Genomic DNA, 19,217 nt, shown 5'->3' on the forward strand with positions numbered 1-19,217 from the left:
ATTCAACTCACTTCCTCCACTGGATTAAGGTTTGCCAAGTTTGTCAATATCCCTATCTATCTAATGATTCTAATAAGTGATTGTCCACGGATTTGAAAGATATTCCTGAGGCAAAAAAAAAAAGAGATGCTATAAGATATGGGTCACTAGTGAGCCCAACAAAACTGTCTACCACAAATGCAATGAAATCAAGTACTGAGTAAATGTGGCACAAACTAATCTATAAAACAAGGGGATAGATAATGAGATCTAAGTACAAGGTTGCTGAGGAAATTGGAGAAAACCTTTGTGCTCTTGATCCAGGGTGTACATATGGTTTCCACTTTGCCCTCCTTGCCTTTTTTCCTGCTTTGAATGGAAGTGACAGAATAACAGCTAAGCTATATATGTGAGCTTATGAGATAGCCAGCATATAGAAAAGACTATACAAACCACAAAAGTGCTAGTCTGAATTCCCAGACTACTGTTACGAAGGAAAAATAAATCCATGTATTTAAGCCAAAGGTTGCTTTTCTTCTACTAGCAGTTGAACACTTTCCTAACTGAAACACTAGTCATGTTCTAATTTAATTCACTAGCCTTTTGACAATAAGTTCCCTTCATTCAACTGCTAGTTCATGAAAAAATTACAGATTTGACCCTTGGTTCAATCTTCAGAACAGGAGGAAAAAAAAGCTACAGATTCATTGAATCAAGCTTTCTCTCCATACATTAATAGTTAACCCTAACAGATTCACCGTCAAATAAAACTCAGATCACATACTTCATAGATGGTTTCCTGAAATATTCTGAGGTCATAAGTTCAACTGTCATACATGTCATTGCATAGGGCTGATTTTCAAAATGTGTATAATTTTAGAAAAAGAAGAAATCAAGAGTAATTTCTTAAGTTTTAGCAAGGTTTTATGTAAGTATAACAGGATAAAAGTAGGGAGAAATGTTTAAATAAGGGAAAGAAAAAGCACCTCTTTCCAGAAGTACAGGGGTGACAGACATGCTCCTAACTTCAGAATCCCTTCTTTTCATGACACTGGGGTTTGAACTCAGGGCCTTATACTTGCTAGGCAGGTGCACCACCCCATAAACCATGACCCCATCCCATGAGTAAAATTTGAAGCAAATAAACAAAGATCAATGTGTTATTATGAATTGCATTCACATAATGAATCAGAGATTTTGTTTGCATCTTAACACATGCACTTAGATATGAATAGATGTTAACCTGGTTTGTAATAAGAAAAAAGCAGATGTTAGAGAACAAATGATGTGAAAAAGAATTGGACTCTCTAGAAACAACAGAAATATTTTATTTCTTTTCTCGTGTTTTTTTATTAGACCATATTACTTGTATAATGTGAAGGGTTATTGTGATATTTCCAGACATGCATATAATGTACTTTGAACATATCCACCTCCACCTATTTCTCTTTCTTATGCCCTCTCCCTGAACTTATTTTTTTTTGTAATCTTTCCTACAAACTTTTACATTGATTTAATTATGACCTTTCTTACATGTATACATTATACTTCGACCGTTCTCTCTTTTCTTCCCTCCTTCAACCTGCTGCTCAATAATTCTCCTTTTATTTCCTTTAGATCTAGATTCTACATATGAGAGAAAATGTGATATTTGTCTTTCTAAGTCTGGCTTATTTTGCTTTACATGATGATTTCTCCATTGCTATCTATTTTTCTGCAAATAACATTTCATTTTTCATTTTTCTTTATGACTCAATAATGGTCCATTGTGTGTGTGTGTTCGTGTGTGTGTGTATTATACTTTCTTTACCCATTCATCTGCTTTTGGAGCATATTTCCCTGATTTTGTCTTTAGTTCCTTATACTCTTTTTTCTTCTTGGTCCAGTCTACTGATAATAGTTCCCTTTATGATTTTTATTTGGTTTATTGTTTCTTCATTTCCAATATTTCTGGGTTTTTGTTTTTCAAAATCTCAATATCCTTGCTCACTTTCTCATTCAAATCTTAAATGGACTTCCTTACTTCATTTAGCTGTTTTTTTAATTCTCTTTGAGGTCATTGGTCATTTTTATAAGAAGACTTTTGAAATATTTGGCATTTCAGTATCTTTGGATTTGATTAGTGAGGAGTTTTAAGCTTTTGAGGAGACCTTTTACCTCACTTTTTTATATTTCTTATGTTTCTAGATCATGATTTGTACATCTTGTTGGGATGGATATCTCTACTAACTTTATTCAACTAGTCTTCTGTCTTCTTCTGTTTTGTTTTTTTGGGTCTTTTTGGTGGCATTGGAGTTTGAACTCACAGTCTCATGCTTGCTAGGAAGGTGTTCTACCCCTCTTTCCACTCCTCCAGTCCCTGCAGTCTTCTCTTGAGAGCTCAGTTCCCAGGACCCCTCAAAGGAAAAAACAAACCAATGTAACTGTGCCAAGCTGGTGTTTTATGCAGGCTGAAGACTGAGCCAGTCAAGTCAGGTGTCAGCATAAGGCTGCATTCTCACAGAAGCTTCCCTTCTTTATATATCTGGAGCTGCTATTTGCCCCAAGAAGCTTTTCTGATGTAGGCTGGGCATCTTCCCTCTTGCTCCAAATCCCCCAGTTTGTACAGCTAGGAGTGGCAAATGTCCTATCCTGGGAGTTTCCCTAAGAATATAGGAGAGTGGAGGGAGCCAACAGAGCCCTGAGTTCTTCCCTAGAAAGGAAGAAACTTATGTTGTTCTGCCTGCCAGTCTCCAAACTTTCTTCTGGACCTGAACTCAGAGCTCTTGTTCTTTTCCCGCAGAAATCATACTATGCAGGGAGGCAACTCCAAAGGATTTAGCCTTGTATTGCTCAGTCTTTTCAAGGATATTCAAAAGATATTCAGGCAATGCAGCTCACACTTCACCACACAGCTCCCATGACCTTCAAGGCCCAAGCTCCCTGCTGCCCAGTCTCCCCATTGTTCTGAGTCCAACTCCCTCTCCACACAACTGCCTGTCCTGGTTGTGTCCCACTCAACCTCTGTGTAGAGTGGTGTTCCAAGGATCCTAGAGTTGCAATTGTTCCTTGTTTTCAGGCCCCCAGAGTCTCAGAGAGTAGGCTTCCTGTCAAGATTATACCTGGTTATAACTCTCTGAGATATGAAGAGTGATAAAATAGATTTCTTCTCCAATGCCGGCCTATCACACGGGATTTCACTGTGGCACCAAATCCCCAAAATGGCTGCAAGACTTTTGAGAAACTATCAACTTTACCTGTGGCTCTTCTGTCACCAAGACTGCTGACTTACCTTAGAGTTGTGGCTTCTACTCCCCCTTACCAAGTAACTGGGGTTGGTACCATAAGCTGTTTCCTTTTTTCCTCTGGGTTGCCTTTTTGTTTCTCAGTGGATCTTCCACTGTCCTGTTGCCTCTTTTGTGACTCCTGTTTCTCTTCCTCTCTTTTTCTAGCCTGACTCTTCTTTCTTGTGAGTTACACAGAGGAAGCTTCTATTCTGCCATCATTCCCAAAAATACCCTTACAGTGATTTTGAACCACTATGTTGTTTGGGAACCCATGGTACACTGTGGTCTAACAGAAACATTAAAAAAAAAGTTATTCTCTAGAAAGTTTAAATTCTCTTAAATCAAAAATCATTAGTGAATGTTGTTTTTCCGATTACATCTCAGCTTCTGGAACCTCAGGTCCCCAAGGGAATGAGTATTGATCCCTTAGGCCCTAGCTATAAACTTCCACAGGGAGAGGAAAACACAGAGAGAGACCTTGGTGAGCAATCAGCCTGCACCAGCTGCAAAAAGAGAATCCTGAGGCAACATCAGTGTAAGTAAAACAAAAAAAAACCTATTTTCACCATCAGCTATGACTCATTGAAGTGTGAACAGGAAGCAGCAAAACAAAAAGATCAAAGTCAGGTTTCCAGAATGCTTCATCCACGACCAGAAGGACACACTTCATCATTCATGGTGCAACGGAAATGGAGTGAGGGGTTTGATTATGGCTGAGTATTGCCTGGGGGAAAATGTGAATTAACAAGCAATTGAATGAATCAACCAATTAATTGATCAACCAATCAATAATATATGCCTTTTATGTAATATTTCCGTGTAGTCTTATGGCCATTTGGGGTGCATTCACTCAATCCCTGCCTTTATGCTAGAAAGTTGTTACAGATTTACTCACTTTTGACCCTTACATCATTTCAGAGCAGGCCGTATGTTTTCCTGTTAATTTTTTTTAACATTTTGCTTAAACCTCCAAGGAGGTTGCAAGTGCACTGCAGAGAGTTCCTATGAACCTTCCACCCAGTTTTATCATTTTTTGCTTTACATTTATGGTACCTCTCCAGTCTGGTGCCCACATTTAAGCTGATATTTCTTTTTGGCAACTTTACCCTTTCATTATTGCATAATATCTGTTTCAATCCCTGGCAATTTCCTTTTCTGTGAGGTCTGATTTATCTGATATTAATATAATCACACTTTCATTCTTTTGCTTAGTGTTTGCATGAAATGTACATTTCTTCCTTTTACTTTGAACTACAGATATCATTATATTTGATATGAGTTTGTTGTTCACATGTTTTAGTAGTATAGTGTTTTTTATCTATTATGTCAAATTTTTTCTCTTAATTGGTATTAAAAGAAGACTTGGCACATCAGGAAGCATGAAATAATATGAAAATAGCAAAAATACAGATAAACACTATATACTTCCATCCTTCTCTTCAGTTTGGTAAGAGAAAACTCAAGTCAAACTTAGATTTGACTGCTGAAAGAAAAATGTTAACAGCCTAATGTGGTTTACATCTACATGCAGGAAATAGTTAAGAAAATTGTATTAAGAATGGGAGATTATAAGGATAAAAAAAGTAGTAATGTTTCTATACCACTCAAATTACCACTCAAATTGGTAAAATGCAGCACCAATAATGATCCTATAATTTAATACCTGAAGAGGAACTACTAAAAAAAAAGTTTTTAAAGGGGTATACACCAAAAACACTAAAGATAAATCAAAATTCAGAGAGAAGAAATAAAAACAAAAATAGAATGAACAAAGAGAAAACAAAAAATAGCAGACCCAAGCTTTAGCTTTCAAATGGCAGTTTTAAAAATAAATGCTCTTATTTCTAAAGATAGAAGTTATAAGTTCCTGCTATAAAAATGAAGGTTAAAAACTCAGTTTATAAGATCAAAATGAAGGCCTCTCTCATTGCAAATCACACTTATGAATAATCATAATTAAAGAGTTACATGTGTACTATTTCTCAACTGTATCCAATTTAAGTAAAGAGGATGAAAACAAAGAGAGATTGAGAATGAGAGAAAGAGAGTTCAGGCATTCAAAGGCCCCACACTTTAAATATTATTCTACAACTCGCTTTCTCTTGCAGCAATAAGACATAGGTATTTTTCCATACAATAAACATTTATTACATTTTTGGATTATGTATTAATCTATGATATATATCCAATGTGATTTACTTAAAGGTACTTCCAATTTTTGCTTTTTGAAATATTTTTGTAATACACATAATGAACTTCTAAGTAGGTTCTGTGACACTCATTTTACAGAGGAAAGGAATGGGTCAACAGGGGGTTATGTCTTTTGTTTCTATTAACTGGCAGGACAAGAATTCAAATACAGGACTACCTGTCTCCCTTTCATTGCCCATAAATGAATATAAATGAAGCTTTAGAAATACTGGTATAAGCTAAGCATATCCAAAATATCCTGGTAGTAGACCATTTTCCTATAACATTTATTTGGTTAGGAAATATCTTCATAATGCATGAAACAAGATGATTCACATTGAGTCAGCTAAAGCAAATGTAGAGATTGCAGCTGTGAGATGGGCTGGAGAGGCTAGACCTAAATTCTTGAAAAGTGTCACTATAATGTTATATCATTTTATTTGATTCAGAATAATAAAGTAAAATTGATGAGGCAAATGTCATTACTCTCTCAAGATTCTAGTTTAAATGGACCCCTGACTTTCTCTGTTAAGTGTTTCCCCACCAGATGGAGCTCTTTTGAAAAGAGCCAATCTCATTTATTTTCCAACAATTTTGTCTGAAGAAGGAGCTTGAAACTTACAAAGACGAAGGAGCTTACAAATTTATTTCTTTTTGGCCCTTGCTAAAGATTGAATTGACAATAGTGCTTGTTCCATTACTGGAATTATCCTCCCAGTGCTTATTCTCAAGATATTGAAAAAAACAAACAAAGAAAAAAACCCAGAAGGCTGACCTTAGTTTGCTACATTCCCACCATTAAAGGCTAGAGGCACATTCCTCCTGACCATCTTGCCTGTGCAGATGTAGCTCTACTTAGAATTAAAGACATACAAGAAAAGGAGCATTCTACTGTTAACTTAGAGTGTGTTTTGTTGGTTTATGAGCAATTTCTTTAATTTTATAATATTTTACACATATAAAAGTCTATGAAATTATATGAATGATTATTCAACCTTACTGCTACAAAATAAGAACAATAACTAATTTTAATACCTTCATATGTCCTTCAATAATTATATTCTCATTTATGCTCCATGAAAGTAACGATTATGTGTGTGTGTGTATAAACATGTGCTTGCTCACTTGGTGGGGGTGCTTGAGAGTTTCACACATGGTCCTTCTCTCTTGCAGTTTCTGCTTCCTTAGAGTTGTGTTTTCCTCTCTGGGTTCATCAAGTATAGGTGAACCTATTTTGGATGCTCACATTGATAAGCTAAGGAAGCTCTGATGGCCTTAGGTAAATTGCTGGCCTGCAATTTTAGTCAAAATTATAAATAGAGCTGGCAGAGTGACTCAAGTGGTAGAGCACCTGCCCGTGAGGCCATGAGTTCAATCCCCCAGTCCTGTCAAAAAAAAAAGTTATAAATAATATGCTTCTTTTTAGAAGGCTTTCAACCAATCCTCATTCTTTTAATAATCTTCTCACAATTGGCCTTTAAATATCATTTCCTGAGACTTCAATATAAATCTAGTCAGTTCTAAGCTTTCCCTATTGCTGGCTCAGTATTGAATCTTCTTCAACCAGGCAAAGCAGTAATCCATCACCAACCCACATTTCAAGTAGAAGCTTATACTGTTGCTATATTTTCATTCATTTATGACTTTTAATATAAAAATATTTATTGCATTTTATTACTGAAAAAGAGTTGTTTAAAATAAAACAAAGTGTTGTGAAGAAAAACATCCTTAAAACTCAGTAACATAAAACAGTAAAAATGCTCAGTCCCATAAAACCAGTGGAGGAAGCGTGTGGCTGGCAGAGGGACTACTATAAATTCAGTGTCCCTCAAAGGTTGCCTGCTGAAAACCTTTCTTCAAGGTAATGATATTGGGTGGAAAGGCCTAACAAGAGGTGATTAGGTCATGAGAATTCTACTCGCAAGTCTGAATTACTGTCATTCTAGTTTGGAAATCTTAGTTACCTCAATGGTAGATTTGTTGTGAAAATAAATTTGATTCCCTCTTGCTCTGACCCTATCTTGTCTGTCCACTTTCTGTTATAAGATGATGCAGTAACAGGCCCACCATCTTGGACTTCCCAGCCTCCAGAAACGTGAGTTAAATAAACTTCTTTATTTGTACATAAATTACTGAGTCTGATACTCTCCTATAGAAATACAAAATGGAGTAAACCAAGGAATCCACTCCACAAAGTCATTCAGGAAGCAGCCTAAAGTAGATTTCAATAAGCAACACAAGGAAAAATCACCAGAGTTAACAAATAAAAATATGGGATTCTAAGTTGAATTTGAGTTTCAGATAAAGAATAATTCTTTATTTTATTAAAAGTAAATTGCTATGCAATTTTAGGTGATATTCTTTATAAAATTATGTTATTTTTATGAAATTCAAAATTTAACTTATCCTATATAATATCCGGCCACCCTAACACATGACTTGCAAATATTCCATGAATATTGATATCCAGGTAACAGAGAAAAATAAAAGGAAAAATGTTTCAGGGAGCAAAGATGATTTGGTAAACTGTTTTTCACATTTCCCATCTTCCTGGATGATTTAAGTTAGCGCTTTTCAAGTTGCACATCTCCAGAAGTCCTCATACCTTCATATGTGCCTGAGAAACTAACATGCTCAGTCTTAAACCCTTCTGTGAGGCTCCAAAATAAGACAACCACATTCCCAGTGATAAAGGCTCTGCTTACAAATTTCAGTATTCTTTATGAATTAGTTCAAAGAAAAAAAATCACAAAATGACATCCTTAGATGTTTTACAAGGTTATTGTCCCCAGAAAATGTTTTGTTTTATAAAGTACTGAAATAAATTTTTTTACTCAAAATAAAAAGTAAATAAATAAAAGGAAATTTAGAGCTGGAGATGTGGCTTAAGTGGTACAGCACCTGCAGAGCAAACACAAGGCCTGAGTTCAAACCCCAGTACTGCAAGAAAATGGAGATAGAGCAGAAATTGATGAGCATAAGATACTGGATCAGGCTTTTTACTCATGTGTATTTAAGCAGACATGACATCATGACCACAAACAATTTTGATTGGAACTATGATCGATATCTGCTTCAGAAGAAAATCCATATGTATTGGTGGACAACCAGCCAATTTTTTGCTATAATAATGGCTTATGATATATAATTCCACAATGAATAGTGTTCATCAATATGGAAAGGGGTGTTGAGTATTAAGATATTGAATTAGTGTTTGAAATTTCACACTATGTGAAAAATCATGTGTGAATGCATTTTGGCTGTATGCTGAATCAGGGAGAGAAGAACTGAACCCACATAGAGAAAAACAAAGATACTTATGATTTAAAGTAAGATACCATGTATTTGTCAAACTGTTGCCACGTGGTTTTTTAAAGCTTAATAATAGTTCAAAGGAAAGAGAAAGGTATGGAAATGCAAGAAAACTTTCTCTTACATATCATGAGAAGATTGTGTATATGTGAAGCAAACTCCTTAATGAAAATTATAGGTACCAAAAATGTGTGGAAGAATGCATCTCAGAAAATTCTTCTTGCTCTAATTCTACCAACTTCAATAGCTTGAAGCAGGATTAATGACTGAAGTGATGAACGTAAAGAAAAAAACATATGCTGCTGAGATGATATAAAATAATATTTACATGTTAATAAATGCAATATAGATACCTTTCAAAATAATGCAAAAGTATGAGATCTGTGTTTCTCAGAAAAACATATTAAACATCTATTCTTCTGTGAAGAATTCTGTATTTTAAAATGAGTCAGAAAAAATTACACTGTTTATGTTGTGGCTTTTTATCAAGAATACAGAAAAATTTATTTGGAAAGCAATAAACCCAGTTGTGAGTCTTTGTTACAGACATCAAGTAAAGAGTATAGTAAAACCTATGAAACTTTTAATTCGAGTGAAAAATTCCTTTTTTGTCTTGGACCTTCTTTATATCTTCTCCAGACTTTTGTTAGCCATGACAAGAGGAAATGGCAGTGACATCACAGAATTCTACCTTTTGGGATTTGGTGTCCAACAAGAGTTTCACTATGTCCTCCTCATTGTATTTCTTGTAATCTACGTGTTGTCCATGGTTGGTAATTCTGGAATGATCCTACTCACCAACACAGACTCCAGACTTCAAACACCCATGTACTTTTTCTTACAACATTTGGCTTTTGTTGATATCTGTTACATATCTGCTATCACTCCAAAGATGCTGAAAAATCTCATAGTACAAAACAAATCAATATCATTCGGAGGATGTATGATGCAAGTATTGGTCTATGCAACATTTGCAACCAGTGATTGTTACCTACTGGCAGCAATGGCAGTGGACCGTTATGTTGCCATCTGTAAGCCTCTTCAATATCCCATAGTCATGTCTCGAAGAATTTTCATCCAGTTGGTAGCTGGCTCATATTTTGTGGGATCAATAAATGCTTCTGTACACACAGGTTTTACATTTTCACTCTCCTTCTGTAAGTCCAAAATCAATCACTTTTTCTGTGACCTTCCCATTATCACCCTTTCATGTTCCAGCATTGATATAAACATTATGTTAATTTTGATCTTTGTGGGATTTAACTTGATGTTCACTGTGTCAGTAGTTATTGTCTCTTATATGTATATTATGACCGCCATTCTAAGGATGTCTTCTACTGCTGAGAGAAAGAAAACCTTCTCCACATGTGCTTCACACCTGACAACAGTCACCATTTTCTATGGAACCCTCTCTTACATGTACTTACAGTCTCATTCTGACAATTCCCAGGAGACTATGAAAGTGGCCTCTGTATTTTATGGTATTGTGATTCCCATGTTAAATCCTCTGATTTACAGCTTGAGAAACAGGGAGGTAAAAAATGCTGTAAAGGTCATTGGGAAAAAATTCTTTAGATTTCATCCAAATTGTTAAAATCATCATGTCATAGTATCCAGTACAGATGTGTCATGCGAATTGATGCTGATGTAAGCACATCCCCAAACCCCCATCACAATTCATTTAACAACTCTGAAATTAAAAACATACTTAGCTCCTAAATCATGAGCTTAGGATAATTAAAACCTTAAAATGTGTGACATATCCTAAAATTTTTCTGGAGATTCCTTTCCCTAGACTATCACTTGAAAACATACTTCATGTTCTTTATGGGAAAGGACTTATGGAAATTATTAAAAATATTAAGAAATGTGTATAAAACTTATAAAGTACTATTTCAAATACATGCAAGTTTTTCATAGCAGGAAAACATACTTATATATTACAATATCAAGATTTATTATATTTTCATCTCCTAAAGAAGTTCCCTAAATTGTCTATAATGAAGTCCTTTGTACATTTTGGTAAAATTATTACAAAATATCAATGTAAAATAATTGCATTCATTTAAAAAGCATATTGACTTAAGCTATCCTTCCTATCCAATATTCACATGCTTGTTACTTTTCCTGATACTTGAAAACACTTAATTCTGTTATTAGCTATCCTCTTAATTTTCCTCTAATCATTTTCTTGACTAGCATTTTCTATTTCTATCTACAGTACAGATCACCTAAAAATACATGAATCTGAAAACCTACTAGTAACCATTCACTTACAAAAGTCTTACTTACAAGTCACTTTTGTACAATCTAATGGCTTTAAACTACAGAAACTCACTGGGAACTCAAATGGAGGCAGAGATTTATGAATCAATGGGCACTATCAGCAGAAAAGCTTCAGTACACATATTGCCTTTCTTGTTATAATGGCATGAGAACAATGAAGGAAAGTATTTGTGGCTATTTTCATAGCACACTACAAAATAGTAGGCTCCTACTCAGTATAAATTGTTTTTCAGTTGACACTCTGATCCTCATATGATTCATCCTTCATTATATGCATATATGTGTATATATATGTATGTCTATACATATATATATATACTCAAATTTATACCTGTTAGGACAAAATATTCATTATTGAATCACCAGTATCTATTAACCCCCAGGAATTTATAAAGTACTTTTCAATTTTGTTTTTGAATAAGCAAACATTCATTCTATTATTCCTCCTTGAAAGAACTCTGATTTAATGAGAAAGATAATATGGTTGGAAATAGTTATATTATATCCCGAACTAGGAGATAGTTAGGGTGTCATGTGTGTTAGATTTCATTCCTGAAATGTGATCTAGAGTAAATGTCATATATTTAGGGGTGTATAGTGAAAAATCGAGTTTGCCAAAATAAAAGCCTGACATTCACTCTCAGCTACTGGAAGGTGGTCTCTAAACCAATGGGACTCCCTGCTTAATAGAAGAATGGTATTTACCTGGAGGCTTGGCCACATGACAGTTCAATAAATGGACCCTTCAGAGGGGTTGGAGGGCAGAGTATGGAGCCATAAAGGATTATTCTTGAGCCTTAGGATTTCACAGAGTTCACTTTCTTAGGTTTTGAATTTACTTTAGGCCCATCACCCCTTTCTTATTTCTGTCTCTTCTTTTCAGAGTGGGAATGGTCATCCTATGCCTGTCCTACCATTTCTCAGGTGGAGATATCCCTACTTCAAGACCCACTTGATCAGATCTTACCATCCATATTTGTACCATCATTCCACTCATGGTTTCATAGATATTGCCTGTCATGAGCAAACCATGTCAAAAACATTGACAGACATGCTTGTGTCTATCCACAGTGACAGAATTTATTGAATAAAATAAACTCACAAGCTATGTCAGTTTCATTGGCTATATTTCACCAGTTACTACAATTTCATTTCATGTCCAGAATCATTGGCAAACACATGGTCCTCTATTCTAATCTTAATTATTAATACTAACTCTCAGATCAAACATTACTCCTTACACACACACACACACACACACACACACACACACACACACACATATTACAGAATGGCTATGAAAAAGTTAAAGAAACTGCAGACTTGAGAGGTGAGGTACTGAAGGCACAGGTAGAGAGCTGATACAGAAACAAGGAAAAGTCTCTGTGGGGAACCAGATAAGAAGTTTTATAAACATAGGCATAGAGCTATTCAGAGTGTAGAGTTGTCAAATCAGGTCTGGTGGCAGGGAGTTTCAAATGCCAGTTTAAGGAGGGGTGTGTGTTGTGGGCTGGAGAAACTACTCAAGCTGGAGCTTGGGTACAGAGGCAGAAGTGCCTCACTGTGGCAAATTTCTGGACAGAGCTCATGGTGGATCAGTCAGGTAACAGGTCAATGTGCCTGCCATGTCTCAGTTTTGGGGTGCTGCTTTTTATTGGGGTGAGGAAGTTACATCTGTTGTGATTGACAAGCTCTTGTGTCTGGTGTTCCTGATATGATTTCATATGTTTATGGGTATAGTTACTTATTTGCACAAATTATTTTTCGGTTGTGCCCCCATGGTGTGCTAGCAAGTGGTGATTGTTTACTTGTATAAACAAGGTGTAGAGTAATTCTATCTTGTCACTTATACTCAAAATAAAGGAACTTAGGTCAAAAGTCTACATATTATCCAGATCCAAACCTGTTTCATATTTTTAGATATTTATAAAATTTCTTTCTTAGTCAGTTTGGGTGGCTATACCACATTACTATAGACTGGGCTTAATATAACAACAGAAATTTATGCCTGACAGATCAAGAGGTTGGAAATCTAAGTCAGGGAGTCAGCATGATCAGAACCTGGTAAGTGTTCACTTCTGGGTTATAAACCAAAAACTTCTCATCCTACCTTCACCAGAAGATAGCAGAGAGAAAAATGCAAGCTTTCTTGTGGCATTTACCTGGGCACAAATCCCATTCATTAGGTCTCCAAACCCCTTAACCTCATCTAAACCTCCATTGTCTAATATCATCTAAAAGAACCCATCATCTAATATCAGCACATTGCAAGGTAGGATTTCCACACATGAATGGAGGAGGAGGGTTGGGCCTAAATAATTAGTCCATAACATCATAATTCTAAGAGATATTCTAATGAATTATTGAGTATGAGATTAACTATGAACACCCAAATTTGTAGCCATTTATTTTGTAGAAATTGTGGCCTTTGGGGCCCCTAAGCTTTTTGATGGTGTGTGAAGTGACATCCATTCTGTGAGCAAACTGTGCTGTTTGTTGAACTTCCGGAAGATGGTCTTCCCAGACAAGAGAAGGAATAAGCAGAAAGAGTAAGCTGTAGATTGAGAAAATGCAATTGCAGATGAATTATTCTCCTGGTTTATACCCTGGAAAAGTACAACTCAGTCCCACAGGGTACTCTAGTAAACTATGCAGAATATCCTTCAAACTGTCCCTCTGTTGGACAAGAAGTTGAGACATGTATTCAACTCCCCTCCCCCACTGGTTGAAGTGGGTAACATCCCCAACACCTATGATGACTGTGATGAGGGACTTTTTATAGATTAAGATATTCCTTTACCACAGAGGAAGAAATGTGGAAGATGAGGAACACTAGTGGGACAGGTAAACACGTACCACAAATGAAGTGAAATCAAGTACTGAAGAGATGTGGTGCAAGACACAGATATCTGCTGTTCCATGTTTCTGGACTTGCCCTTGTTCTTTTAACTTATTTTTTCTTGTTATGAATCAGGTTGAGCATCTTTCATATGTCTAAGGATCTGTGTTTAAGTATAGATAAAATCCAGTCAATACAATCATTTTAAAAAACATAACATTTTATAAATGGTCTAGACAATGACATTTAGATGTTTGCTGGGAGATTTGAGGAAAAATTTTGTTTTCCTGAGCAAAGGTATATTTGTAGTTGCCACTCTGCCCTTCTTGTCACTCTGTTTGATTGGTATGGTTGTTTTTATTTTGTTTTTTCCTGTTTTGCACATTAATGTAATGCCTAGAGATATGGTAGACATGGTGGGTTATGAAACAATCACTGTATAAGAAAGACTAAGAAAACCACAAAAGTGCTCATCTCAATTCCCAAACTATTGTTGTAAAGGAAAAATAAATCCCTGTATTTCAGTTTAAGGAAGTTAGTTGGTTTTTCTTCTACTAGCAGTTGAACACATCCCTTATTAAGACACTAGTTATGCAACAGAGAATGCTCAATTTTAGTGCACCAGACTTTTAGCAATAAGTCCTTGTCATTCAATTGCTAGGTAATCAAAAATGCACAGATTCACTGAACCAAGGTTTCTCTTGCTTATTAATTAAAGGCTTGACACTATCAGATTTATAGCCAATCAAAACTCAAAATTTCTTATTTCATGCTGGAGGTATGGCTCAAGCAATAGACTGATAGCCTCACAAGTACAAAGCCCTGAGTTCAAACCCCAGTACTACACATACATAAAATAGTCTGTATTTCACAGATGACTACCTCAAATATTCTGAAGTTATAAAGTACAATTGGAATTAATGTTGAATTGGTACAGGGCTAATTTCTAAAATGTATAATTTTTAGGAAAAAAAGATACCTGGTGTAAATTTCAAATTAATAAGCAATGTACTCGTAGAATACCATCATTATTTAAGGGACCGTATGTCCTAAAATTTGGGATCAATTCAGATTTCATTTTACAGAAAGCTGTATTTTTTTACTGATTATATTAACAAGATTTTATCTACACCTAAACACAAGTGCTCAACCTGACTCAGTATAAGAAAAATAAGCAGCCATTAAAGAACAAATGACATGAAAAAGAATTGTACACTCTGAAAATTTAAAAATATTGTCTTCTCTAGAAAGTTTAAATTCACGTCAGTCAAAAGTCATTATTCAATGTTGTGTTTACAATTGCATCTTAGCCTTGGAGCTTCACATTCCCACCAGATAACTATGGATCCCTTAGGCCCCAGCTATAAACTCCCTGATGGGGAGGAACCACCGAAAGAGACCTTGATGAGAAATCAGCCTACACCAGCTGCAGAAAGAGAACCTGGAGGCAGCTCTGGTGTAAGTAAAACAAAGCAAATTCCATTTTCTCCATCAGCTCTGTGATACAGAGGAAGTAGCAAAGCAAAGGGTCAGAGTCAGAGCTCCAGGATGTCTCATCTACAACCAGGAGGTCCCAGGTTCATCCCTGGTGAGAAAATGGAAATGGAGTGAGGGGTTTGAATCTGGCTGAGTGTTGCCTAGCAAAGAATGTGACTGAATAAACAATTAAGCTAATAAACCTAGAAATTGATCAACCAATAGATATAATACGCATTAGTGCAATATTCACATGTGTTATTATAGCCATTTGAGGCACATTCATTTACTGCCTGCACGTGTGCAGGGAAGTTTTAATAAATTTTCTCGTTTTTAACCGCACAGTACTGCAAAGCTCTTCCTTTCTTCTTTTTTTATAATTTCTTATTCTGAAACACTTATAGATTCACATGAAATTACAAATACAGTGCAGAGGATTCCTACAAACCCTTCATCCAGTTTTCCCTCAATGGTTATTTTTATTTTACATGTTTCTAGTGATATTTAATAATGTTTATTGTAATGATGTTTCATCATTTTCTTAATTTGTATTTGCCTAATGGTTAATAACATTGCGCTTCTTTCCATATGTTTATTTCTCATCTATATATACTTCTTTGGTGAAATAACTATTATTATTAATTTTCTAATCTGATTTTTTTCAGTCTGAGAGGTCCTTTCATACTAAAAATATGACTTCCTTTTCCTTGTTTGCTAATTTATGTTTGATTCTTAAAGGACAAATTATTAGCTCTTACATGGTTCTCAAATGTACATGGAGGAAAATTTTAAGAATATTGAAAAGGGAGATAAAAAGAGATGAAAAAGAAAGGAAGGTTTCTATTCCGCTGCAATAAGGAAATTCAAAGCAAGGCTCCAGTGTCTCATACCTGTAATTCTAGTTCCTTGGGAGGCTGAGATTGGGAAGATCAAGGTTCCAAGCCAGCTAGAGGGAAAGAGTTTGCGAGATTCCATCTGAATGAATAAAAGCTGGGCATGGTGGAACACACCTGTCATCTCATTGACTGCAGGAAACTTAAATAGAAAGATCACAGTCCATGCAGTGCTGAGCAAAAAGCATCATCCTATCTCCAAAATAGCCAGTGCAAAAAGGGTTGAAGGCTTGACTCAATTGGTAGAATACTTACCTCACAAACTTGAAGCCCTGAGTTCAAATCCAGCACTGCAAAAATAAAAAAGACAAATTCAACAATTACATTCCTATAGCATCATACCTAGAGTAGCCACTGAAAAATATCTACACAATGATATACACTTAAACAGCTATATCCAGGCACAGTGGCTCAAAATCCTAGCTACTTGGGAGGCAGAGATCAGGAGGATCTCAGCCTGGGCAAAAGGTTCCAGAGACCCCATCTTAACCAATAAAATCTGGGTGTGGTGATACATGCTTATCATCCTAGCTAGGCAGGTAGCATAAATAGGAAGATCATGTTCCAGGCTGGTCCAGGAATAATTAGGAGATTCTATCTCAAAAATAACCAGAGCAAAAAGGGTTGGAGATACAGCTCAAATGGTAGAGTGCCTGCCTAGGAAGTGAAGACTCTGAGCTAAAACCTCAGTACCACTGCCCCACCAAAAAAGAAAAGGAAACTTCTGTAGATACAGTAAAATAGACTTTAAAAAAACATTCATATGACCCACAGAAAATCAGGAAAAAGAAAACACAGATAGAGAAAAGAAAACAGAAAATAAAAAAAAAAACATCAAACATATGCCTCAGCATAGCAATGACATTTATAGTAAAACAGCAACTCATGAATCCCAAATATAAAAATGAAAAGCAAAGACCTAAGTTTATAAGTTCAAAAAGCAAGGTTCTATATCATCCAAATCACACCCGTGAATAATTATTACTAGATTTACATGTGTATCATTCCTGACCTTTATCCATGAATTCATAAGGACAATGAAGGTGAAAAAGAGAGACAGTTTGTTGCTGAATAAGGCCATGTGCTAAATATTTTTCTACAATTGATTTCTCTTTTGACAATATGAAATGGATACCTTCTTGTGTGAGTAGATACTTATCTCATTCTTTTTGTACTGCTTATTGATCTACAACATGAATTTACTGTCATTTATTTAAACCTATTTCCAAACTTATTTTTAGAAACATTGTTGCCATGCACATAATGACCTTCTAAGTAGGTCGTATGATGCCCTTTGTAGGAGGAAGGGAGTAAAGCAGAAGGAGTTAACATCATTTGGTTCTATTAACTGGCAGGACAAGAATTCAAACCCAGTGCTATCTCTTTTTCACTGCCCAAAGTGAACAAAATGAATCTTCAGAACCATTTTCAGACTAAGTATATATTAAGCATATTAAAATATTCTGGTAATGGGCCATTTTCTTTATAGTGTTACTTTGACTAGGAAATATCGCCATCACACCTGAAGTAGAAATAATTCATATTGAGTCAATGCACCCTCACTGTATATATTCTGTCTGTGAGAATGAGCAGGTGGACATATCTTCAGCTATTGAGAAGTGTCCCCATCATGTCAGATTATTTTATCTGAATTCAGAATGTTTCAAGAGAAATACAAGCAAATGTTATCACCTTATTAAGATTCTTCTTTAAATAGATCAGTGACCTAGCTTCTTCTCAAAAGTGGTTTCTTCCACCAGATGAAGTTTCATTGAAATGAAATTCCTGTTGGTCTATTTTCGCAGCAAGTTTACCTGAAGAAGAAGCTTATATAAATGTTTTCCTTCTCAGCCCTCTCTAAATGTTGCATTACAAAGAATAATATTTTGTTACATTACTGGAGTTACCCACAGTTATTCTTTCTTAAGATATCTGAAAGAGCCAAAGAAGCTGATAAAAACTCCAGGCTTCAGTCACCACATTTCCATCACTAAAGCCACATTCTTCCTGACCATTGCTTCTATGAAGGTGTAGCTCTGCTTGGAGTCACTGATATAAGATAAATGAGATATCTACTGATGTGCTGGAGATGTGTTCTAACTCCATAGGCAATTTGTTTGATTATTTAACACTGCACATGTATAAAATGCACTGAATTTTATGAAGAATAATTCAGCCACACATTTAACTTTGATATAATTTAAAATTAAAATAATAGTAATATTTTAAATCCCCTTATGATCCATCCAATAACTATAGATAGATAGATAGATAGATAGATAGATAGATAGATAGATAGATAGATAGATGATAGGTAGATAGATAGATGATAAATAAATCTGGGAAGGTGTGGTTGTGAGTTTCAGAGACAGTCTTTCTTCTTTCTAGTTTTGCTTTTTCCAAATGGCCTTTGTCTCTGCTCTTTAGGAATCTGATGAGCTCTTTAGGGTTGCTCTTATTCACATGCCAAGAAAGCACCAGTGTCTTAGGTAAGTTGTTGACCTATAAATGATAGCTAAAATGCTATAACCTATTAATTGTTTCATGGAATACTCTCAAGTGATTCTCATTATTTTATAATTCCTCTCAATTCTCTCATCATGTACCTGTTAATATCAACATTTGGAAGATTTTGAGTATAAATCTTGTCAATTATGACCTTTCCCTATTGCTGGCTCAATATTTATCTTCTTGGATCTGATAACTGAAAAATTACTCACAAATCTACTTTTCAGGTAAAACTTGTACTATTGTTATATCTACATTCATTTATTTCTTTTGAAAAAGTGTCTATTGCATTCTATGTGTGAAATTCTAGTTGTTTAAATAAGACTTAACTGCTGTAAAGAATCCTAAATGTCAGTTCCATTTAGCACTAGAAATTTTCAACCACATAAAATATAGTGAAAGACTGGCAGAATGGCCCAAGTGGTAGGGTGCCTGCCTAGTAAGCGTAAGGCCCTAAATTCAAACCCC

At 35.4% G+C, this 19,217-nt stretch overlaps 1 protein-coding gene across 1 annotated transcript; it reads left to right on the plus strand.

Annotated features, from left to right (window-relative positions):
* The first annotated feature begins 9,399 nt into the window (after positions 1-9,399).
* Positions 9,400-10,341, plus strand: LOC109701598 (putative olfactory receptor 5AK3). The gene has a single exon (XM_020187137.2). The coding sequence runs from the start codon at positions 9,400-9,402 to the stop codon at positions 10,339-10,341; it is 942 nt and encodes a 313-aa protein (XP_020042726.2).
* The last annotated feature ends 8,876 nt before the right edge of the window (positions 10,342-19,217 follow it).

The sequence above is a fragment of the Castor canadensis genome, chromosome 1, assembly GCF_047511655.1.
Source record: "Castor canadensis chromosome 1, mCasCan1.hap1v2, whole genome shotgun sequence".
Taxonomy (NCBI): Eukaryota; Metazoa; Chordata; class Mammalia; order Rodentia; family Castoridae; genus Castor; species Castor canadensis.

Bases quoted from the DNA above. Each gene is read 5' to 3' on its own strand.
- LOC109701598 (XM_020187137.2), top strand. From the start codon at position 9,400: ATGACAAGAGGAAATGGCAGTGACATCACAGAATTCTACCTTTTGGGA.